Genomic DNA, 23,127 nt, shown 5'->3' on the forward strand with positions numbered 1-23,127 from the left:
AAAATGCTTTCCATAAAATTACCTAAATTTCATAGAAAACAAAAACTTTAAGATATTTCTCAGCAGCATTCGTTTCACAATTTTTCAAGCCTATGAAAACATTCCCCCGAAAATACGCGTGTCATGCAATTTCATCGAAATTTACTAATTCGCATATTTGTCCAAATTTTATTGGTTAGAAGTGGCGAAAATTCCCCAGGCTAATATGCTTTTATTTTATTTAGGCGAAAAAGCTCCAGCCAATTTTTCCACTCTACATTGTAGGCAAAAACTTTTCCATCATATATCAAGCTGACGAGCTGAGTGCAATCAGAAATCACCTGGTAGGTGAACTTCCTGGAAGCAAAGCTCTTTTCAGATAATTCCCACAGACAAGCAAACGATTCAAGTGAATTTAAGTGTGAATTTTAATTTTTGGGCGAAGATCGCTCAGAGTCAGAGGGCTGAAAAAAGGGATAGTGGCAGGCAGCTTCCAGCTTCCAGCTGAGCAGAAGCAATCCTCAAATCGATCGCATTAGTATCTTAATCATGCCCGTCGCAGTCACAAATTGAGGCGATCCATCAGGCTAAATTTGAGATGACTCTCGCATCTCTGTATTTTTCCCTTTCTCCATATATCTTGCTCCCTTTCTCTCCTTCTCTGTCTGATCTGGGATTTGCGATCATTTCTCGTAATCGTAATATCTGCAACCAGTTACGGACTATGGGGTCGTAACTATATCTGTGCTTACGTATATGGGCAAATCGCACATGACTCGATCGATCGTTAGTGGGCCGCAAAAGTAGCTACTTTATAAATAGACCAGCTAAAATTAACTTTTTGCGGTTTGCAATAATAAAAGCAAATGCGATCGGTTTTAACTGGATGTCTGATATATTAGCAATCCGATCAATCCGGTGGTTCTGCGCTTGGGTTCGATTCAGATCAGGATCGTTTTGATTTAATTAAAAACATAAGTTTTTTCTAAGTTATTCCAATAACTGATAATTGTTTTACTCATTTTAATTCCAAAATATTTTAATCATTGGAGAAGTATATTTGAGCAACATAGAATGGTAGGAAGCCATTCATTAATTATATTTGTGTATACAAATAATTATTTAATATATTTATTCAATCAATTTTTTGTTAACAACATAGCAACATAGAATAGCATAGATAGAATTAGGAAATATTTGATCAACATGGAATAGCAAGTATGTTTTTTTAACTAACACAATTTGATACCACTCAATAATTATTTATATATTGTATTACATATTTGTTTTTATAACTTTCTTATAAATCCAACTAACTACAGGGTATCATTGCGTGGACTACTCTTCAAAAGGCTATCTTGAATTGATTTGCATGCAAATTCTCGGCCGCATTAGTTTTTGTTGCAAATTTCTTTGGTACGAGCTGCACCTGAGCTGAGCCTCAGCCCAGTGAAGCTGGATCTGTTGCACCTGAGTGGCTGGGATACTGCGGTACCACTGCAGATATCTTACCACATGCTGGGCATTTCGGAGTTTTCACTTTCAAATCGACCACGCTTGACGCCGTTTGATTGACAGTCGGGAGTTTTTGGGGTGCCACAAATAAAGCTTAATTAAATTACACAAACGTGTGCCTATTTATTTTTGATGTTTTGCAGAGGGGGTGGACAATCGCCGGAGAAAGGGGAAGCAGGCTGGCTATTGCCATATATACGTATGTAGAGTCGATCTCTGTGCATGCTAAAATAAATAAATAACCAATTTTTAATTGAATTTCTACCTACATTTTTAACCTGTTTGACGGCATTCCGTGGCAATCAACGTCTCACTGCCAGTTGGAGTGGAGTAGTCGTCGTTGTTCGTTGTTCGTTGTTGTCGTCGATGACGCTCGTTGTTTTTGTTATTGTTTTTGTTGCTATTGTTGCTGTTGTTTTAGCCGCTGTTGTTATTACTTTTGTTGCTTTCATTATATGCATAGTGGTTACACAGCAAAAAAAATAGCCCTTTAAAAAATATTTTTCTTAAACTCTGTCTGGAAAGTTTTTGAAACTAATCAAAGGTAATTTCATCTTATTTTCTCTCTGTAAAAACCTTAATTTTTTCAAATTTATATTAAATTTGAAACTCTAGAGTTAAATAGAAATATTTGCTTTGTTTCATATAACAAAAAGGTTGCTATTTCAAATATGTGGCTTTGGGTATCATACACGATTTCTTAAGGCACTTTCTGCATTGTTTCAAATATTTTTTTAAATGTTTGTTGTTTTTCCCAGTGGCTCTTTTGCTGTTATTGTAAATTGCTACAAGCAAGCGCCGTTGCCGCCTCAGCAAACCTCGTGCTGTTTTTTTCTGCCCCTTCTTGGCGATCCTCTTCTGCTCGTTGTTATTATGATTTTTTCTTCTTTTCCAACGCACAACAAAGAAGACCTTTTGCAGTGATGCCAAAGAGGTGCGACAGAGATGAGGCGAGTGGGCGCTTATCAGGGGCGGAGCGGTGAGGGGGCGGAGGAGGAGGTGGAGGGGCAGGGACGGACCGACGGACCAGCGTAGACGGCGAGGCTACCGCCGCCTCCAAAGTGAAGTCAAGTGAAGTGATAGCCGGAGAAGCAGAGCGGAGCTGAACTGGACGTGTCCCACTCAGACCCCAAAACAGGGTGATCGAAAAATGTTACGTTCCTTAAGGCCCATTTAGGTTTGGAAATGAAAAAACTTAAGGAAACTTTAAGCCTGGGCTTCCATAAAAAATTTAGGAATAAACGGCAACAAAAGTAGTAAAAAACTATAAGTGCAACAATGTTACAATGCAGGAAAATTTTTAATTGGTACTTTCAAATATAACTGGTAAAGAAAACCAAGTTTATTGTTGTTCCATTGTTGTTGTCCTTTTTATTAAATTCCATCCCAAATCCCCCTATCACCCTGTACGAAAATGAGTGTGTTTATGTGACTGGCTGGCACTTTCTTGTCTTGATAAGCGATTTGCATCAGTGAAAATGGAGCATTTTAGAGCCGGAGACGGCTGCAGAAGTGTGAATGCACCGCAGGATGTTGACATTACATCCACTCTGACTTACTGAAAAATACGCCTATTATGATAATTATTGTAACAATAAAAGATACCTGATCATTTGGTTACATAAATATTAAATGTCGATTTCTTTATTGACTCACTGGCTTTTAAGAGAGCCCTATTAAAATCGTGCTTAAATACAGGCACGAAAATATGCACTTTATGGTTGGTTTTGCATTGAAATATTTTGTTCGCTGCCAAAGTTTCCTTGAATTTTTGTGGTTGGCAACTAAGACATGTAAATCTTGTTATTGAATGGTTGCAAAGATCTGGATTTTGAATCTAGTTTAAGCTTTTCGAATCCAACCGAAAGTGGTTTCAACTGACGTATCCAGCTAACTGTGAAGCCGGCACTCAAAACGCTCATAACTATCTCTCTCAACGATGATCATGATCACGATGACGACGTCATCAAACAAATAAACAAACAAACAGTGGATAAAAACAACCGTGGACCAAGAGAACGTGTTCTGTAATCAAATAGCAGAGTTGAGGCCAATTTCTTTGGGCTTCTAAATTGTGATAATTGCTTTAAAGAATTGAAAAATAGCTTTGAATTGATAAATAAAGTTCGGATAAATTGTATAGTTTTTAAGCAAGAGCATTAACTTTGAAAATTAAATCATTTGTTTTTGGCAAAACATTTTTAATGATATATGTCTTACAAAAATTTTGGATCGAATTTACTTTAACATTTACATATATACATTTTATATAAAGAACAAATGATTCGACAGACAATTATATTTATTTCATTAATTATTTTACAAAAATTGAAACTTTAATTATGGTTTTTAATATTGTGCAAAAAAGTTAAAGTCCACAAAAGCACGGCTTATCCAATTTAAATTGTCATACTTATAAACTTAAGTACTCTAAATAAGTATGAATGAATAGCCTCATTAGATAAACACTTTACATAATTTTTTAAAAATAAATTGTAAAGCCCCGGGAAAGCTAGGCAATCAACGACCCCCAATCAAACTGTTCTGGGAATTTCCTGCTGGCCCACTTATCAAAAACTTAAAACATATGTTCAAGAAACTACAAGGTTTATATTATTTCTTTTTGTACTTCAAACTGAGCTCTACTTTGAAATCCCTCTGATTAATGTCGCATTGGCAGTGTACTACAAAATACAACCGAGACGCGAAGAAAACGAAAATAATAATAAGAGATTTGCGGTGGCTTTTTGTTATCGTTTCGCGAGCAGCTTGTACAGCGATTTCAAGTTCGTTAATTCGAATTTCGCCAGAGGCAACAGCTGACTGGCTTTTCTTCCTTCGAAATGCCAAGAGCGCAAATGCAAATTCAGAATGAAAACAAACAGAAATTATGCCCGCATATCGTGTGCCCGATATACTATACAAGTTTAACTGTAAATGTAAATGGTGTCTCTCCATTTGAGGCTTATCGAATAATAAACGCGCGCAAAAATAACTCATAAATAAATAATTATAATTAACATGAAATACAAACGATCCAAACTGTGCTGTGCTGTGTATGTGTATGTGTATGCGTATGTGAATATGCGAGTGCCAAGTGCCAAGTGATTTGAACTTTGAAGGCAAGACAAGTTGGGCTGAGTTATGAATTTATCTAAAATCACAGCATGTTGTCGTTGTCGTTGTTCGTGGCTATTTCCCATTTGACAAGTGGTCTGGCCCAAGTGTCAGACATGATAAATCATATATAATAAATATATATATCTGCGAAATTGATACCGTGATATTTAGGGGCATGCGATATTGGGGCGACGAGAAAGGCCGGGGCAAAAGTGAATTGGAAAAGTAACTCAAGATCGCACATTAGGCATACGCCGCGTTGCCCGTCGAGCGAAACTACACAGCGCTTTTAGCATCTTCTGGGCCGACAAACCTGTATGGCCCGGTTCTGAAGAAGTTGACCTTATACAATATATTTTTGAGAGAGAATATATAAAATAAAAAGCAAAATTGATCAGTTCTCGAATTGACAGACAGAAGACGTTGCCAAATCGATTGGTGGGGCCCACCTTGAAGTCGAGTTCATTCATCTTCGTTTAGCATAGAAGTTTAGCAGGTGACTGTTGGATTTGAATAAAAATTAATATCGCTCGTGTGCTGCACGATTTTTTTTGCAAAACAATTTTATTAGAATTTAATAAATAAAAATAATAAAAAATATTAGTTTAATATGAATTACTTTTGTTTTAAAAGTGCTGTTTGTGACCAAAACCAAGAGATTTCCAAGATTTTATTTTAAAAGGCTTATAAATAATTTTTTTAACTTTTTACATTCTAATTTAATTGTATAGTAATTAAATAAAAATTGCGTGAAATTTGGTTTTAAACATTAAGAAAATTTAGTTTAGCGTTAGATTTTTTACAGAAAGTAATCAATTTTTCATAATTATTTTAAAATCTTTTACAATCAAATAAACTTCGGTTTATAAATAATCTTATGCTTACTGGAAAAATATTCAAAAATGCTGTTTCGGAAAAAAACCTTCTATGTATGTACACTTTTTTTTTATAAAAGCTTGTTCAAAGCTTAAGTGCAATTCATAAGTAAAAACAAAATGCTTAAGTAAATTTGTAAGTGATTAAACAGCAGTTAAGCCTATTGTATAAATTATTGGAAATCAGAATAGGTTCTCAGATCAAACTTCTTATGCAATCTGAGTGGTTTCGGTCAAGGTGTAGCCCATAAACCTATCGAACGGCAGCCACCGATATCGGATATTATTATATTCTCGGCTGCCTTGGGGCGCCACATCAGGCGGAAATCTGGCATCAGAATGGCTCAAACGGCAGACAAAGGTGCAAAGTCCGGGCCAAAAGCATCTGAGGCATTAGCTGCTGCAGTTGCAGTTTGCAGTATGCAGTGTGCAGATTGCAGTTGCCACCTGCTGCAGCCTCCCCCTTTTTCCGCCTTCTCCCCCCCAGCAATTCAAGTACAAGCGAATACCAATGAAAATATTTTTGTGGCTGTGTTGTTTGCATGGAAACGTGATAGCAAAAGTTGTTGCTGACCGGGCCAAGTTGTTGTTGCGTTGTTGCAGTTGTTGTTGCTGGCCGCATCTGCTTGTGGAATTTATTTATCGTTAAGAAATGCGTGTAAAATAAGTGAAACTATTGGGAGTCTCTCAAGAGGCTGACCAGTTTTTGGTGGGGCAAATAAGAGGGGGGTGTAGGGTAGCTAATGCCACCACTTTTGATAAAAATGTTGGCCTAAGCCAGTTACTTGTTGTTGTTGTTGCTATTGCTGTTGTTGTTGTTGCTGTTGCTGCTGCTGATGACCAGTAGCCACTTAACTTGGCCAAGAGCGGGATGAAGCGAGGCTGGTCGGCAAATTATTGCCGCATTGCTTAGTTGTTGTTATCAGCAACGTGATTTGCCAGGCCAAGATGTTGATGTAGATGGAAAATGGAGATGGAGATGAAGATGGAAGATGGAAGTGGAAGCCAACTTCAACTTGGCTGCTTCATTGCGTGCTCACGATTTTTATTTCATTTTTGTCGAATTTCCGAAAGTGGTAGACCTTCATGGACTCTTCATCAGCTGTTGCTATACTATATGTATGCTTATATTGCTGATATTACCGCTGTGTTGCTAGTGTTGCTGCTGTGTTGCTTCTATGCTGCTGTTGCTGTTGCTGCTGGTGCTGTTGCTGCGCCACTGCGGTTGCTTAGTTTTCTTATCGGGTTTTATTTTTGTGCCTTTGCACATTTCGAAGCTATCAATTTCACACCTAGGCAACGGGTTTTTTGCGCTTCGCAAATGCAAATGCAAATGGCAATTAATAAACTAATTGAGCCTAGTGGGGTGAACTTTAACACTGATTTAGTAGCCCTAATCTAATTAGCAAGGCAAATCGGATAAAACGATACAGATACAGATTCAGATTTCGAATCAGATTCCGATTCTGATTCCGAATCCGATTCCACCCCACACTCATCGGCTTATGCAATCGTGATCGATGTCAAACCAAACCAAAGCAAACCCAGCCCCAGCCACAGCCACGCCCAGCCAGTCACATATAATTATTCAATTAACCAAATGGCGTCATAAATTAACAAGTGTATGGCATATGGTCAAAGGGTTTTTACCATTTACCACGGCCAATGTCAGTGTCAGCCGCTAATTGTGATTGGTGTGGAATGCAGTCTTGTTGATTTAGTTCATCACTTGGACCCCATGAATATGCAATTGACACTCGATATCCACATGTCTCCGGTGATAATGTCCGGCGGCGGGAGATAGAATTTCACTTTTTGCCCAGAGACAGCGGGAAAATCTGACGAAACTAAGTGCAATGATATAGAGTTAGCGTAAGGGACCTAACAGTTAAGGCATAACTTGTTTTTTTGTGGCAGAAATAAAAGTAAAAATGTTACAACACCCAATACAAATTCCTGTCTTATTAATATCTAGTTTAAACTATTTTTCAAGTAAAATTTTTTTTAGCACGTAAGAATTAAGCTTAAAATATATTTAAGTAGACAGTTAAGGAATGAACAAAGTAAATTAGTATATTTTTATCTTGACCAAAATGTTTATGAAAGGCTAGAATAGAAAATTTTAAAATGGTATTTTTTTTTTAAGTAATCTTTATTTTATTAACAATTGTAAATTCTTCTCTGTATATATTTATGTATTGATAGCTGTTAATAATTGCCGTAGACATTTGTATTCTTTCAATACACTTTTAAATTATATATATATATACATAAAAGATATATAGTAAATGGTTGAACCCACGCATTTCTTTCAGATTTATATAATTTATCAGCTTGCCCAGTACCCTCATACAAAAACACACATATACTCCTATATATGATTCATTTAAATGAACCCGAGTTCCAGTTTAGCCTGTCAGCTGTTTGCCAGAGTCGTTCAATTGGCGATTGATCTCGAATTGGACACGCGGCCACCATGGCGTATGCGCATTATTTGCTAGTATGTATTTTCTGTTTTAGCTTACCTGGTGCACCTGCTGCACGCCGCTCAGTTACGCTCCAAAATCCACAAATCCTTTGGCTGCAACTGCAACAACAACCAATTCTGGCAGTTCGCGAACGTTGCATACATTATACACAGGTTCGACTCAGATATCCACAAGATACTTTTCGACCTATCTATCTCTCTATGGCGATTTCGATTTTAGCTTATGGAAATCACTGGCACTTCACATGGTTGCTGATGTCGATGATGATGATGATGATGACGGTTGGCCAAGCTTAGATTTTTGGCTATTTTGCTTTTGGATCTGATACACACAGACACATCACTCGCACTAACACATAACACACAGAGAAGATATATATTTATTTAATTCCGAATCGGTATCAAAAAATCGGAGAGACTGACGACGAGCGATCGCGGAAACGAGAGAACTTCGAGAGATCAGTGTTTTTCTGCGCTGTTCTTCAGGCGCGACTATCAGCGTTAACTCTTATTTTTACTTTATTTTATGGCCGCAAAAACCGCGAAAGATTACAACAGCAGCAAAAAAAGTGATTAGAGACTGTGGGGGGAATCGTGTCAGGCGGCTTGTAATATGCGATCTGTGATCTGCGATCTGTGATCTACGATCTTTTCGATTTGGCGACACACACACTGTGGGGCGAACGCTTTTTCGGTTCCGTACAACGAGCGTTGAGCGCAAAAAACTGAATGAGCGTCCAAAGCGGCCGAGGCAAGGCAAACAGGCAGGCAAAAGCGATCCGGAGACGGAGCAGAGCCGACCAGCAACAACAACACTTCACCAGCAGCAACAGCAACACCAACAGCAACATCGGCGGCCCAGCAGCAACTACAAAAACAAACCAGCAGCTAGTTAGTTAGTTTTGAGCTCGTAGTTGTGAGAGTCAATCGCATATACACTCTCGAACACAAAAGCAAGTTGCTTAAGTCGCTCAAAGCGCCATTTAAGTTGAGTAATTAAAACAAGCGAGTGTTTTTCTCTGTGTGTGTGTGTTTATGTGTGCGAGTGCGATTAATTATTAATCAAGCCGAAAAAAACAACAAGCAACCGCTAAGGCAACAATAACAAACCAGCCCGACTCACAATTACAATATTTCAACTCTCTCAGTCGCCAGTCTTCGGTCTACAGTCTCCAGTCTACAGTCTACACAATCTTCAGTCTTTAGTCTTTAGTCTTAGTCTTCAGTTTTCAGTCTTTAGTCTTCTGCCTTTAGTCTTCTGTCTCAGCTGCGATCTCGACTTTCTTTGGGCCTCTCTTTAAGCTAAAGCTGTTACACATTTGACTTTTCGGCGCTGGGGCAACTGGTTCGGTTTATTTTTGGCTTTAAATCTCCGGCTTCTCCGACTTCTCGAGACTGCAGCGTTGCTAATGCAAATCTAAATTGATTGCAAAATGCTTAGAGTTTGGAGTAGACAATCTTTCGAGTCCATCGGCGTTGCCGGATGGTTTGGCTAGCTTAAAACTAAAGCAACTAGATCTAGTTAAGATAGGCTGAAGTGAGACTTTTATAGTAATAATGGTGTAAGACAAGTTTAGAAATGAGAAGTATATAGTAAGTAATGCTAGTTAATGTCGTTAAATAACAACACATTAAATATACTAGAATAATACAAATGAATGGGGTACTTAAATTGTATTTTAATTATTAATAACTTTCAATAATATAGTTTTATGGGAGCATTTATCAGCTTAGAATTATGTGTTCCATGAGTAATACCAGATACTTAAACAAAGAACGTACTCTAACAAAACGTAATAAAAAATAGTATAATTTTTTTTATTATAGTATAATGAATAATTACAACTTTGATGGTCACATTAATTTTTATTTCCGATTGAAGTTTTCCAATTAAAATTTGATATACAGTTTCTAAAATTCCTGGTCTAAAATAATATTTAAACAAATATTTTATTTTATATTTATTATTCATACTATTCCTTAATTTATTTGCTTTCTATTCACATATTTTACCTAAAAAGTAATCAAAGACATACCAAACCACTAAGTAAGATGTACCATATCAATCATACGCCTCGTATGCCCAGCTAACAGCAGTCTGGCAACGCTTTCTGCCCAAATCCAAGCAGCAAACTTAATTGATGCTGCTGATCTTGTGGCCCTCGTTGTTGTTGTTGTTGTGGTTGTTGCTGCTGCTGCTGAAGCGTAATTAAAATATTGCACTTGTTAATTTTTCCAGCTGCTGCAAGTATCTCCCCATCTCTTTTGCACAGCCTTTCCTTTCCATATATTGTCTTTGCCACAGGAACACAAGTGTAGCAACAACAAGGAGTGGAAAAGCACAACAAGCATGCTGACAACATCGACTTCATCGTTCGCTGTGTGTCGTGTATTAAAACTTGTTCATTGGAATTTTCTAATAAATCAATAAACGCAGACAACACAGTGAAGGGGGCTGGGGGGAGGGGGGGCGCTCTAAAAAGGGGGTTTTGGGGGGGGGGTTTGAGGGGGCAGCGCTGTCTTGGCACACAGCTGGCGGCATCGACAGACTGAGGGGCAGACCGACGGACAGATTGCCGCACGCATCTCACAGATAGCGCATTTTATAAATAGCCGCCGCATTTTTTTATATTTTTTTCTCCCCCCTTTTTTTGAGGTTATGGAAAATTTTAGTTGTTGTTATTATTTCTCGCTGTTTTCCTTTCCAACTCGATCACCAGATCGCAATTGTAGGCTATGGCCAAACGGCAGCATTGACAACACTTTCACACAGTCTATGCACTTGGGGAAATACATATCTCAATATATAATTAACTTAGTTAGTGTTTTAATTTAACTAAAAAAGGTATCATGAAAAAAAAAAAATTAAAAAATATTAAATTTTATAAATATTTTATATATTTTTTAAAAAGTAATTTTGAAATCACTAAAAAAAGGTATCATCAAAAATTATGTTCCAAAAATATTAAATTTAGGCATTCTTTAATTACATTATTGGTTATCATAAAATATGTTTGTTTAGTTTAACTTACAATTGTTTTTTACACACTTAAATATTTTTTTTTTTAAATTTGGGTAATTTAACAGTACAAAGTTAAAATAGGCCTATAATTTTAAGTTTGCATACCAATAAGTTTTAATAGGCGGTTTCAACATTTTTATATAAAAATACTGTAAATTGAACTTAGTTTTTCTTGCAGTGTAAAAACTGTCGCTTGGCAGCCCGCATTTCCGTAAATAAAGCGCTTGGGAAGTGGCAATTAAGTTAACTGTGGGCTGGCCACAACAATCAGGTAAACGCTGTAAATTGAACGCCAATCGATTGGCATTTGCTACATTTATTTTACTTTATTTATATATATATGGCCTTACTTCCTATTCTTTTATATGACGGCATTATGGTATTTCGATGCGGTAATAAACGTGGACGCATGAGATTATGTGCTTCTATCGCAGCGACGGCAACAATGTTGCCACTAAATTTGCCATGTTCCAGCTACGATATGCTAATAGGTCTAATAGCTTTCGATTTGGCCCGCTTTACATGCGACGAGTCCGTTCGGCACATTCTAAATGTAAATAAAATGGAAATTCCTTAGAGTGGCACCAACGGCCAACTAAAAAAAATGAAGTGGAGAGGCAAAAACTTGTAGAACAGGAGGAGGCACTTGTTGAGAACTTGGCTGCCTTGTTAAACGAGCCTGCAACACCCCAGCAGCAGCAGCAGCAACAACAGCAGCTGGAGCAACAACAGCAGCAAAAGCTACAATAAACAATGTTGCAATGCTTAATTATTTCAGCGGCAAGGAATTCCTCGGCGCAAACTTGAACTGCTTCTGGACTGTAGATGTTGCATGTTGCTGCTGCTGCTGTTGCTGCTGCACCAGCAACTCGATTGCGCTGCCTTACACTTGAGGTCGTCTGCTGCCGGGTTTTTTGTTCGTTTTTCATTTTTTCTTTTTTTTTTCAGGTAGCCAGAGCGAGATGCAATCCTCAATCTCAATCTCAGTCACGTTGGTCAACGGCACCGAAGCGTCTGCGGCCAAGTCCCTTTTACCCATGTTGCTGTTGCGGTCTGCCGCACCTATTTGTAATGCATTAATGGCCCAGAGCTCAGAAATCTGAAGAAAAACCAAAGAAAAAAACAAAACCTAAGGGCCCCGCAAAGAGCCGATTGACATTAAGCTGCCCATTCGGCATATGGGTAGATCACTGCCTTTGATAAATGGCAAGTAGCAGCCAGAAATTATTAATGCCAACATCGGTTAGCCGTAATTGTTTCGATGAACATCAGTACTTAAAATGTTGCAAGATCAGAAAAGTTTTTTGGGGGAGCTAAGAGCTTGTAGGAAACCTCTTTAAGTTATACTTTGTAATATGCCTTTTGAAAGACTTTTAAAGTTTTTTGTTTTAAAGTTTTATATTGCTTGTTTAGTATTCAAGTAAACGTAAAAAGGATGATATTGCTATAATTATTCTAAAAATAATTGAAAATATTTTTCAAATAGTTTTTTAGTTTATCTGACATAGCAGGCCAAACTTTGTATCTCCAAGCAATTCAAACTAAACTTGCTCAGACACAAGCAAACCCCTGAGCCAACAACACTTGCAAACAACACTTACAAACTACAAAATCCAAATTTGTTTATAGAAAATAAAGCACAATGGACTGTTTGAACGGATTCAAGATGGTCCTTCTTGGCGAAGCCGAGGTAGGAAAAAGTACCCTTATAGAACGCCATTCATCTGGTAAATTCCAGTGGAACTATGAGCCCACGGTGGGTGTGAGTTTGAATCGTTTGACCTTTCGCACTGATCGCGGAGGGATTCCTTTCATCGTTTGGGACACCGCTGGTCAGGAGAAATTGGCCGGAATGCGCGATGGATACTACATACAAGCCCACTGCGCCATTATAATGTTTGATGTGACCTCCCGCAAGAGCTATGATAAATTGGAAAGATGGCATCGTGACCTGGTTCGCGTTTGCAACAACATTCCCATTGTGATCTGCGGAAACAAGGTGGATTTGAGGGAAAAGCGCCAAGTGGAAGACACTCAAGTGAGGTTCCACCGCAAGAAGAACCTTATGTACTTTAATATATCGGCCAAATCGAGCTTTAATCTGGATAAGCCATTCATCTATCTGGCGCGGCAATTGCTCAATGATCGGAAGTTAAGGCTGGTTGAGCAGCCTGCCATCCCAAAGATGATCATGTCCCCAGAACTGTGTTCACAATCGCAGGACGAGCTGATGGAAGCCAAGGCCTGAGTTTACCCCCAAAAACACAAGACGAGTGTTTATAATTTATCTTCAAAATTCATACTCGGTTCTTGTGAAATATTGGTCCGGTTTCGTTGAAGGCTTCCTTCGGCACATGCAGCGGTACTGGTCACAGACCCTATCGTCCTTTCCATCGCAAATATAGGGCGTGGCCTCGTCCTGTTCCATCGCAAAGGACACGCTGAGAAGTAGAAGACCAAAAACCAGCCAGTTCATCGCTTTTCTAAAGATCTCCCAACTCTTCAAGCAAATTTTTACAATTTTAAGCTTCAGACACCGTCTAGGGCTATGAAAAATTTGTCGCAAGTTTATACTTTATTTAGACTGAAGCGTATCTAAAGTTTTAAACATATTTTATGGCTGTCTACCGTATCAAATTGTAATTTATACGAGTTTTTACAACTTGTCCTCTTTCTATTTGTATACCTTAAATTTTCTATTGTATTTCAATCAGAACGACCAAAAATTAAAATCAACCAAATAGGTTACCCGAATCATATATATTTAAAATGGCTTGTATTTTATTATTCAAAGGATTTGTCTTTTTTTTATTTATTATTTTTACAACATTCAAATATTCATTATTCGTATATTCATATTTATTAGTTAAGTTTTTATATTAATATATTTTTTCGACTTTTATGAGTTAAGCTCTTGTTTTAAAAGAATGTTGTTAATGTTCTTCGAACGTTTTTCGCCAATTACCAGCGCTTTGTCAAGTTCACTGCCGCAAAAGTTCACCATGCTTGAACCCATTAAAATCTGCCCAAATACTCCCCCACACACATCTGCTTCAAATTAAGAGATTCCATCTGAAGTCTTTGGAAAGTGACTCACATGGGGGTTAGTCAAGACGTTTTCCCAGCAATATGCAAATTGCTTTCCGTTCCTTTTCTTTTTCGAATTTGTATCCATTTGCCCCCAACTAAGGCATGTGACACGAGCGTTAATTGAACTTTGCCTATATTATATTTGTTCGGAGTGAACTTTGCCATTGTCTAGACAAATTAAGAACAGACGAACGAATGAAATTTATGTATGTCGCCTCGCAGGCGACGTGCGGTGAATAGTGTTTAATTGTTAGCTTTGGGGCCACGCGGCGTATGCGCAACGTTCAGCATTTTTTTTTTGAGCGTACATACTTACATGTCGTATATGTGATAAGCGTCGTCAGTTTGTCTGGCGATGAGATCGCTTCTGGCTGCTGGCAGCTGGTGCTTAGTGTTCTTGGCATTCTGGGTATTCTGGGCATTCTGGGTGTGATGTCATAAGTCAACACAAGAACAAGAACACGAATCTATGCTATATGGCGATCGAATCGGGGATCGTTAATTAAAATTTCCAGCGAGTACTTCATTAGCTTCGTCGTCGTCAGCAGCTGCCACGCGTGGCTCAGCTGCTCAGCTGCCTCGCTCCAATGCTTAATTAATAAATCAACGCGACACTTGCACTCCATGGCCGATGGCCGTATCTGCTGCTCCGATGTTCCGATGCTGGAGGAGGATGAGATGGATGAGATCTCGCCGAGATTGTTGCCATGCCCGGCCAGACAAATTGACGCGACATTCCACGAGCATGGGAGGCTGCTGGTGGTCACTGGTCAGTGGCTAATAAAAATGTTAAATATAGCCTGCCGCCGATGATGATGACATCTGTGCCATCCGAAGCGGAAACGGAAGCGATTCTAATCGCCTGCCATGGATCTCGGAGTTGGCCCAGCATGACCACCAGTGGGCAGCCAAGCTCTTGATTGGATGCAGTCCATTGACACACGAGGCATGTAATGAGATCAGCCTCTTCCTGGTAATCTCTTAGAAGATCAGCTTAATCTCATACTATTCTAGTTACGTGCTGAAGCTTTCCCATATTTAAACAGATTTTTAGATTAATAGGGACTATGTAATTGGAATATTGGACAATTCCAGCGTAATCTTATACTATTTCAGTTAAGTTTTAAAGGTTACCCAAATCTAAAAAGGTTTTCTGCTTAAGTTAAATCAAATGTAAATTTAAAGTTCTCTAAAATAAGTTGTAGACAAAAATAATTTGATTTTGTTTGGGCTTTAATAATTATAAATCCATTCATTTTTTCTCCTTAATGAATACTTGACTCATTCATGTGCTTTGCAAACAGTACACATTGATTTCTGAGGACAGTTCATCGCAGAGACAAGAGAGTTGCGCAGCAGATAGATAGATCTCAGACATATCATAGTATAGTTTCAAAGGAATCAGAGCTTAGTCATCTCCGGTGGCGGCAAATGCATAAACTACAGAATGTAGTTAATAACAAACCTAATCGAGCAAAAATAGCACAAGAGAGTGTGACTGGCGAATGTGATTATTAAATAATTGTGACAAATACGCGGCAAAATAATTATACTATACCGCATGGGAGTAAACAATAAGAAGCGTTGATAGAAGCGGGCAAAACAATCACAATTAGAAAAATATGCAGTCAAAGTGTTAGCTAGTAAAAACTTATAAATTGCAACTGGGCGCGCGTCGCGTTTTAGTTTCAGTTATTCAGTATTTCAGTTTGCTAAAAATAAAGCGAAGCAAATAAATTTACATTTTTAATTGCAATTATAGCTGGGCTATTGTTGTAGCTGGCTCGCTGGCTACTGTTTGCCTTTGGCGTTTTCAACAATTAAGATGATTTATTAGAGGCGCATTTTTATGGAGACGCAGTACAAAAGAAATGGAAATTACTCAAGATATTTATATATATATATTAAGCTATGCTGTGGTGATGGCATATACAAATTGATTTATCACATCTGTCGACTGGCACATAATTACAATCAAGACAATTCCAAAATGATTTCATAACCGGCGACGACGAAAGCTAATTGCCATTTTATGCTGTCACTGGAGAATGTCTCAGAGCATAAAGATCACAAAATTATTTGAATTTGAATGGATATTAAAAATGTTAATGAAAAAAGTCGTAAAAATTTCATAGAGCAAAATTAAAGAGGAAAATCGTAAAAGCAAATTTAAACGACTGCGGTTCAAGAGCAGCTCCATTAACGAATTGCCCCATATATATATAGTATATGTATACATAGAAGTATTTATGGGGGTTTTGGTATACTAAGGCACGACCAGGAAATGCAAATCCATCACATTGGTTCCAGTGTGGCCAGTGAGCATATGGTGTTCGCCCTGCCCGAGATTCTTGTAGAAGTTGTAGCTATCGCAATTTCCGCAGTGTTTCGGCTAGTTCATCGAGGGTATGATCAGTTAGATACGATTCTACAACGATGCTGTCTCCAATGGCGCCTGCAGCATCGGTGGGTCCATCGATGCCATCGGTTCCGGCGCTCAAAAAAGTGCAATCCCTCATGGCCTCATCGCGATGCAGAGCCTGCGACATTAGCAATGCCAAATGCTGACTCCGGCCACCCAATCCCTGGCCAGTAACCTAGAGGTATATTAATGATTATGAGGCATTTTGAGGTATGATTATACAAACTTTTATGACTGGCTCGCCTCCGCAGATCAGGAATAGTGGCTTCTTGCTGCTCAAGTGCTCTTCTAGGCACCTCCTGAACCCCGGAAAACTTCTCTCCCCAAAGGCATACTTCTCCCTCAGCTGCGGGTCACGTATGCCCTGCTGTCTGGCCTCTTGGATGCCCTGCAGCAATCGCTGATAGTCGTTGGCCACTTGCGCCACATCGCCTTGAACGCTGCAACTTAGGATGCAGGGAATGTAGCCCAGTTTCTGGGCTTCTTTTGAAGCCATTGAAGTGGCTAACACATTGCTGCCCACCACAAAGATTTTGTGCTCTGGTAGTAAAGGTTTCTCAAGCTTTTCAGGTGCCTCAAACATCTGTTGTATCTCTGGGGACAGCTCATCCCACACCTGATGCTTCTTGAGAATGTCGGTTGGAGAGGTATCCACTCCGGGTTGAATAGTGGGTCCACAGGCTATCAGTTCCAGGGGATCTCCTATGATGTCGCTAAGCACAAAGGTCACCAGGAGTCCTGCCTGCCCGGCAAACCTAGCCAAGCGTCCACCTTTGATGTCCGAACAGGCAATCCTCACGGCATTGATCTCCTGGATGCTGGCTCCCCGTTTCATCAGCTTGTCTGCAATGGAGCGTTTATCCTCCAGGGTTAAAGGTGACCGGGGTAAAGGTAGTAGAGCAGATCCTCCACCAGAAATGAAGACGAAGAGTATGTCCTGGGGGGTCATCTTCTCGGCCAAACTCTTGATTTCCTGGGCTGCTTTTAGAGCCACCTCATCCGGCAGATTGTTGGCTGCTCCTTCGTGTATGGTCAAACCAGGTGCAATGGTATGATGAAACTGTTTTAGAGTGTTTACCGGGACACTTAGGACTCCGCCGGCCGAAGAGGTGCCCAGATCCTGATGCACTTTGTGGGCCATTCCCAGCACGGCCTTTCCAAGGCCCACAATATGGCAGGTCTTTCCGCTAATATCCTGACGTTCTCCATTAAGTTTAATGGATATCTCACTAGGGTTTTCTCCACTTTGGGGACGCAAATCGAAGCTCTGGAAATCGGCGAATATCTTCTCAGGATGCACTGCGTTCACCGCCTGGACGAAGATCTGACGCATTTGATCCCAGGTCTGTCGCTTGGCCATTATGTAAGGTGCTTCGGACACGGGCGATCCTAATCAGCGATGCTAAAAATCCAGTTTTACTTATCATTTTCAAAACAGTCGAAGATATTATATATTTATTAGTGAGACCGTAGACGAAACATGCAAATATACCAAAAAGTAACGAGGGCCCACGACAGTAATTTAAATTTAATTTAAAATGTATTGCTAATTTCATACACTTAAAATGCATATTACAACTTTGCATTATTTATTGATGATAAGTTACTTAGTTTTTTTAATTTGTATTAACAATAGTTTAAGTCAGAATATAATTTATTAATATTATCAACTTGATCTGTTTTTAAGAAAATATCTTTATAAGTTTCAGGAATCCCCCTTTTCTGTTAACGCTATGTGTCACAAGCTGACTGCTATGGCACTATTAGCTTTTATGTTAATGTCTGTTAATGTAAAAGTGGTTCAAAATAAATGTAATTACAAATTACAACATATAAAAAGCAGCGAAATTAATTATATTACTTTAACTAGAGTTTCAGTACATTGTAGCAGAAGTTCGATTCAATCGGGCGTGGATTCAAATATTGACACTTCAGCGAAAAAACTGCTAATTAATAAATGTGTTGCCCAAGCAAATGGTCTAACTAATTTGCTTATAAATTAGTCAATACTTTACTTTCACAGACGCAAAAAAATAGTTCAAGCGTAAAAGCCTGTCGACTAAACTAGGCAAATTAACACATTTTGCTGGTCATTAGGGTTTGGTTATTTAGTTTTTGTTGTGTGTTAGGTCTTATCATTAAAATGTACTTTTCTTAAAAAAAAAAACATATGTTTAAAGAAGTTACTAAGTTATTGAAGCTATTATTATCTTAAGATCACATTTGATTCGTGTATTTATTTTGCTTTTATTATTTTTAAATGTCACTAACGATGAAGAATCTCCAACATTCTTTTAGAATGAGAAATACAGACAAGTGCCATTGCTTTAAATAATTGCAACGAGGGTTTTCCAACAGCTTATGAAATTTCCGATTTCATGGCGGAAACCATATAAATTGCTTTTTAAAGCGAAAGTAAATCTTAAAGTTCCTTAAAAAGTCACTCGCTTGCAATGAATTTCCAAACACAACACCACAGCACCGCCAACATCGCGATCCTCGACTACTTTCGTTCTTGTTTGACACCAATCCAAGACACCATTTGACACCACCATTTGCCCCTGTGTGGGTGCTTATGTATGCCAGTGGCTCAATCAGTTACCAATAGACTGATCGCTGCCTGCGATAGCCGCTCCACTTAAATAGCAACCACTCTCGGTGGCCGGAACCCAGTTTACACACGGCCCTAGAAGTACGAGTACGATTTCGAGTTACTGAAAATATGAAGTCGACCGCGTGGCTCTCTTTACTGGGTGAGTGAAACCAAATATTAAGAGATTATAACGTTTTCTTAATCATTAAATAGGTTTTCTTTGGAGTGCAACTGCCAATCCGCTGGTGGGTCTCCTAGATCCCGCCTGCCAAGTGGTGCGTGGGGAATGTCCCAATAAAAATGTCTCCTTCTGGCTATATTCCAAGTAAGTATCAGGGCTAGAACAAAATACAAAGCTCTTAAAAATAAAAATAGAACTTTGCATATTAATTAAAAAGTAAACAAAATTACTTTACGTTTAGACATTTTATTTTTTTTACTATAAGGACTAATGCATAAACATGGCCTAAGCTATGAGTAAAAATATTATCTTAAGTAGCCTTAGTTTTCTGTTTTCTGGTTGCACAACAATTTTAAAGATTTGGTCTATTGTCACATACTTTCAATGACATTAAATAATATTTTGGATAACTTTATAATTTTTTTTTATTAATCATAATTAAATTAGCTCCACTCGGGATAATCCGATTCTGCTGAATCCCCTTGACCTCAATCCCTGGGACTTCCAGCCACCACGCCCCCTCAAGATCCTCATCCATGGCTACACAGGATACCGTGACTTTGCGCCCAACTCGTTTATACGTCCTGTACTGCTGGACAACGAGGATGTGTACGTGATCTCCATTGACTATGGGCCACTGGTGCGATATCCGTGCTATATACAGGCGGTGCAGAATCTTCCGCTGGTCAGTCGGTGTCTGGCGCAGTTGATCAACAACCTGGTGGATCGAGGAATAGTGGCCAATGAGCAGATCCACCTGATTGGCTTCAGTTTGGGTGGTCAAGTGGCGGGTCAGACGGCCAACTATGTGAAGAGAAAGCTGAGGAGGATCACGGGACTGGACCCAGCCAAGCCTTTGTTTATTTTGGGACCCAATTCCAGACGTTTGGATCCGGGCGATGGCGACTTTGTGGACGTCATCCATACGGATGTTTTCGGTCGTGGAATTCTGCGTGCCTCGGGTCACGTGGATTTCTATCCCAACTTCGGAGCCCAACAACCTGGCTGCATGGAGGAGAATATGGAAGATCCGGGCAGTTGCAATCATGAGAGAGCTACTCGTTTCTATGCCGAGTCCATTAATTCCACCGTGGGTTTCTGGGGACGCCAGTGTTCCAGCTGGTTGGTCCAGCTCCTTGGACTTTGTCCCACCACCGGGGCCCAGGCCCAAATGGGATATCACGTTTCGGAGGACATAAGAGGATCCTACTTCCTCAAGACTGCAAGTAATTCACCTTATGCCCTGGGCAAACTGGAGGATGTGGACAATAGCCAGGCACTGGCCAAGTTCCATTTGAATCTGGAACACAATGAAATCGACGATGACTATGAGCCACAGCTATTGGAGGCTTTTCTCGAATTGGAGGCGGTGAAAGTGCTTGTAAAAATGGATGAGGGCGATTTGGACAAGCAATTGGAATGGATAGATCACGAGGATGAAGAGCCCTTGTCGAGAAATGTGTTTAGATAGTTGCTAGGATAGAGTTTTAGTAATTGAAAATTAAATTATGAAAGACATAGCAAATAAACTACTAACGATAGATTTTCAAAAAAATCACTGATTATTTCCTGGGGGTAAACCAGATGATGTAGACTACAGCAGGTAAAAATCAATCTGAATCTAATTCAAATTAAAACCGGCAAATTGGAGGTCAAACATGTGTTAATATAAGGCTAAGATTAAAAAATTTATTAACACATTTTTGGGCATGGTTGACACAAAAAATTCCTAAAGGAATTTTATAAACTGATAATACACTTTACAATTTTAAACTAAATTTATGATATTTCTTAAATAGATTGTACCATAAACTTTATAATAAGTTTATTATTAAAATCAATTAAACAAATTTACTTAATCATTACTTGCAATTTTATTAATTTAACATAAATAATACATTTTAAATATCTTTTAAAACTAATTTAATGACATACGACCTTTCAGCATTTAAGCCAATTTATTAACCTGTAATTTTATTCATAAAAAGTAACCTTCCCCTATAAATCATCACTGTTCTTCGCTGCTCTTGTACGGCAATTTCATTACCAGTTTCTAACGCCTAACTAGACCCGCAGCGACCTTGACCCACTGTTTCTTCACCCACCCTCCAACTTCACCACCTTTGGCAACCTTGACTTTTTATCAGCTGCCAGTATTTGCTTTTATATGGGCCCTCATTTTCCATGCCATTTTCAATGTTAGGCAGTGCAAATTTAATAGAACTTGCGTTAGAGCCTGAGCTTAGATCAATTTAGACTTTAGTCATGAGCAAATATAGCACTGTGATCCTCCTCTTCGTAATTTTTGGCTGCTCCAAAGCAGAAAAACAGCTGAGAGGCTGGCTGCCTGAATTTTGTGTTTTTGCCGAGCAAAAATGTCCCAATTCCCGAGTTACTTTTTGGCTTTATACAAAGTGAGTGAAAATTAAGACATATTACCATAATTAATTCGTATTTGTCTTTAGCCAAACACGTGATGATCCCATTCAATTGGATCCCCTCAGTCCACAAAAAGATCTCTTCGAGCCCCGTCTGCCACTAAAAATATTGATTCATGGCTTTATAGGAAACAGAAATTTGACTCCGAATCTGGAAGTAAGAGATGTGCTGCTCCAAACTCAGCCTGTGAATGTCATCTCTGTGGATTATGAGACTTTGGTCCGCTGGCCCTGCTATTTTCCCTGGGCCGTGAATAATGCTCCAATCGTATCCGAGTGTCTGGGTCAGATGATAAATAATCTAATATCGAGTGGCATAAGCGGACGTGAAGATATCCACTTAATTGGCTTCAGTTTGGGTGCCCAAGTGGCGGGAATGGTTGCCAACTATGTAAGCCAGCCTCTGGCCAGGATTACTGGTCTCGATCCTGCGGGTCCTGGCTTCATGATGCTACCTTCGCTGCAGCAAAAACTGGATTCCAGTGATGCCGACTTCGTGGACATCATACACACCGATCCGTTCTTTTTCTCCATGCTGCCGCCAATGGGTCATGCTGATTTCTATCCCAATCTCGATCAGCTTAATCAAAGGGGTTGCAGTTACATCAGCAATTGGAGATTTTACAATTGCAATCACTATAGAGCAGCCATCTATTATGGAGAGTCTATTGTATCTGGAAGGGGTTTTTGGGCTCAGCAGTGTGGTGGATGGTTCGACTTCTTTTCACAGAGATGCAGTCATTACTCCAACATGCCCAATACCCAAATGGGTTACTTTGTTTCGGAAAAGTATGATTTTATTATTTTTTTTTATGTTATGTGTTACTTAATTCTTCTTTTCTTTTTTTCAGTGCGTCAGGCTCGTATTTTCTCAGCACCCACGACGTTTCTCCCTTTGCTAAAGGACCCCTTGTTGAAGTCGAATTTGATATTTCGAAAATTCGCAAAACTACGGACTTAGCTTTAAGTTAAGGCCATATGATACTTATGGATAGTTACAGTTTTTTAGGATACACTTTTAATTAATTTTGTAGAAGTTTTAGAGTTACTGAGCAATACTTTTAATACATTTAAATATTTGATTGTTTTTTTATAAAATAAAACATTTCTTATTGAAGTCAATAAAATCGTAAAATCATTTGTAGTTTTAAAATTTCATTTAAAATTTGGTATAACCAATCAACTGATCTGGCTTCAAAGCTAACATTAACGGTTTTTTTTAACATGTTTTGTTTCTGCAAAACTTTTTTGTAACCCTTACAACGGTTTTCCAAATTGAAAAAAAATACCAAAACAAACTGAAAGCTTTCCGCGCTGAGCGAGCTTTTGGATGCCGGTGCGAACTTTTCGGGCAGCCACCAAAAACGAAAGACTTCGGACACGAACTAGACAGTCAGTGGCTCG

The 23,127-nt window shown here is 38.9% G+C and overlaps 6 protein-coding genes across 6 annotated transcripts in view; 3 read left to right on the top strand and 3 right to left on the bottom strand.

Moving 5' to 3' along the window:
• The window catches only part of LOC128262807 (protein decapentaplegic), a 43,283-nt gene extending 35,245 nt beyond the window's left edge, over positions 1-8,038 (bottom strand). Inside the window, exon 1 of the mRNA XM_052997334.1 lies at positions 8,015-8,038. The gene's annotated coding sequence lies outside the window, so the exon portion shown is untranslated. The remainder of the gene's footprint in view (positions 1-8,014) is intronic.
• A 4,467-nt stretch (positions 8,039-12,505) lies between these two features.
• On the top strand, positions 12,506-13,262 carry LOC128262479 (GTP-binding nuclear protein Ran-like). The gene is made up of 2 exons (XM_052996758.1): positions 12,506-12,689; positions 12,738-13,262. Exons 1-2 carry the CDS (start codon positions 12,642-12,644, stop codon positions 13,245-13,247), a joined length of 558 nt encoding a protein of 185 aa, XP_052852718.1. The 5' UTR covers positions 12,506-12,641; the 3' UTR covers positions 13,248-13,262.
• A 13-nt stretch (positions 13,263-13,275) lies between these two features.
• On the bottom strand, positions 13,276-13,747 carry LOC128262480 (uncharacterized). Its single transcript, XM_052996759.1, has one exon. The coding sequence runs from the start codon at positions 13,473-13,475 to the stop codon at positions 13,290-13,292; it is 186 nt and encodes a 61-aa protein (XP_052852719.1). The 5' UTR covers positions 13,476-13,747; the 3' UTR covers positions 13,276-13,289.
• Positions 13,748-16,267: 2,520 nt separating this feature from the next.
• Positions 16,268-17,990, bottom strand: LOC128262262 (glycerate kinase). Its single transcript, XM_052996424.1, has 2 exons — positions 16,738-17,990; positions 16,268-16,686 (listed from the first exon to the last, which is right to left on the bottom strand). The coding sequence occupies exons 1-2, from the start codon at positions 17,869-17,871 to the stop codon at positions 16,456-16,458; spliced, it is 1,365 nt and encodes a 454-aa protein (XP_052852384.1). The 5' UTR covers positions 17,872-17,990; the 3' UTR covers positions 16,268-16,455.
• Positions 17,991-18,978: 988 nt separating this feature from the next.
• Positions 18,979-20,793, top strand: LOC128261437 (pancreatic triacylglycerol lipase). The gene is made up of 3 exons (XM_052995136.1): positions 18,979-19,264; positions 19,318-19,429; positions 19,733-20,793. The coding sequence occupies exons 1-3, from the start codon at positions 19,234-19,236 to the stop codon at positions 20,754-20,756; spliced, it is 1,167 nt and encodes a 388-aa protein (XP_052851096.1). The 5' UTR covers positions 18,979-19,233; the 3' UTR covers positions 20,757-20,793.
• A 757-nt stretch (positions 20,794-21,550) lies between these two features.
• LOC128261758 (inactive pancreatic lipase-related protein 1) lies at positions 21,551-22,761 on the top strand. Its single transcript, XM_052995608.1, has 3 exons — positions 21,551-21,699; positions 21,751-22,512; positions 22,575-22,761. Exons 1-3 carry the CDS (start codon positions 21,551-21,553, stop codon positions 22,693-22,695), a joined length of 1,032 nt encoding a protein of 343 aa, XP_052851568.1. The 3' UTR covers positions 22,696-22,761.
• The last annotated feature ends 366 nt before the right edge of the window (positions 22,762-23,127 follow it).

This window comes from Drosophila gunungcola, unplaced genomic scaffold, assembly GCF_025200985.1.
Source record: "Drosophila gunungcola strain Sukarami unplaced genomic scaffold, Dgunungcola_SK_2 000001F, whole genome shotgun sequence".
Classification (NCBI taxonomy): Eukaryota; Metazoa; Arthropoda; class Insecta; order Diptera; family Drosophilidae; genus Drosophila; species Drosophila gunungcola.

What these genes read in the sequence shown, in the direction of transcription:
- LOC128262479 (XM_052996758.1), top strand. Translation starts at nt 12,642, where the DNA reads ATGGACTGTTTGAACGGATTCAAGATGGTCCTTCTTGGCGAAGCCGAG. An exon ending in TCCTTCTTGGCGAAGCCGAG is followed by an intron (nt 12,690 to 12,737) that starts GTAGGAAAAAGT and finishes GGTAAATTCCAG; the next exon opens with TGGAACTATGAGCCCACGGT.
- LOC128262480 (XM_052996759.1), bottom strand. Translation starts at nt 13,475, where the DNA reads ATGAACTGGCTGGTTTTTGGTCTTCTACTTCTCAGCGTGTCCTTTGCG.
- LOC128262262 (XM_052996424.1), bottom strand. Translation starts at nt 17,871, where the DNA reads ATGGCCAAGCGACAGACCTGGGATCAAATGCGTCAGATCTTCGTCCAG. An exon ending in GAGGCGAGCCAGTCATAAAA is followed by an intron (nt 16,687 to 16,737) that starts GTTTGTATAATC and finishes ATATACCTCTAG; the next exon opens with GTTACTGGCCAGGGATTGGG.
- LOC128261437 (XM_052995136.1), top strand. Translation starts at nt 19,234, where the DNA reads ATGAAGTCGACCGCGTGGCTCTCTTTACTGG. An exon ending in CGCGTGGCTCTCTTTACTGG is followed by an intron (nt 19,265 to 19,317) that starts GTGAGTGAAACC and finishes ATCATTAAATAG; the next exon opens with GTTTTCTTTGGAGTGCAACT. An exon ending in TCCTTCTGGCTATATTCCAA is followed by an intron (nt 19,430 to 19,732) that starts GTAAGTATCAGG and finishes TAATTAAATTAG; the next exon opens with CTCCACTCGGGATAATCCGA.
- LOC128261758 (XM_052995608.1), top strand. Translation starts at nt 21,551, where the DNA reads ATGAGCAAATATAGCACTGTGATCCTCCTCTTCGTAATTTTTGGCTGC. An exon ending in ACTTTTTGGCTTTATACAAA is followed by an intron (nt 21,700 to 21,750) that starts GTGAGTGAAAAT and finishes ATTTGTCTTTAG; the next exon opens with CCAAACACGTGATGATCCCA. An exon ending in GGTTACTTTGTTTCGGAAAA is followed by an intron (nt 22,513 to 22,574) that starts GTATGATTTTAT and finishes TCTTTTTTTCAG; the next exon opens with TGCGTCAGGCTCGTATTTTC.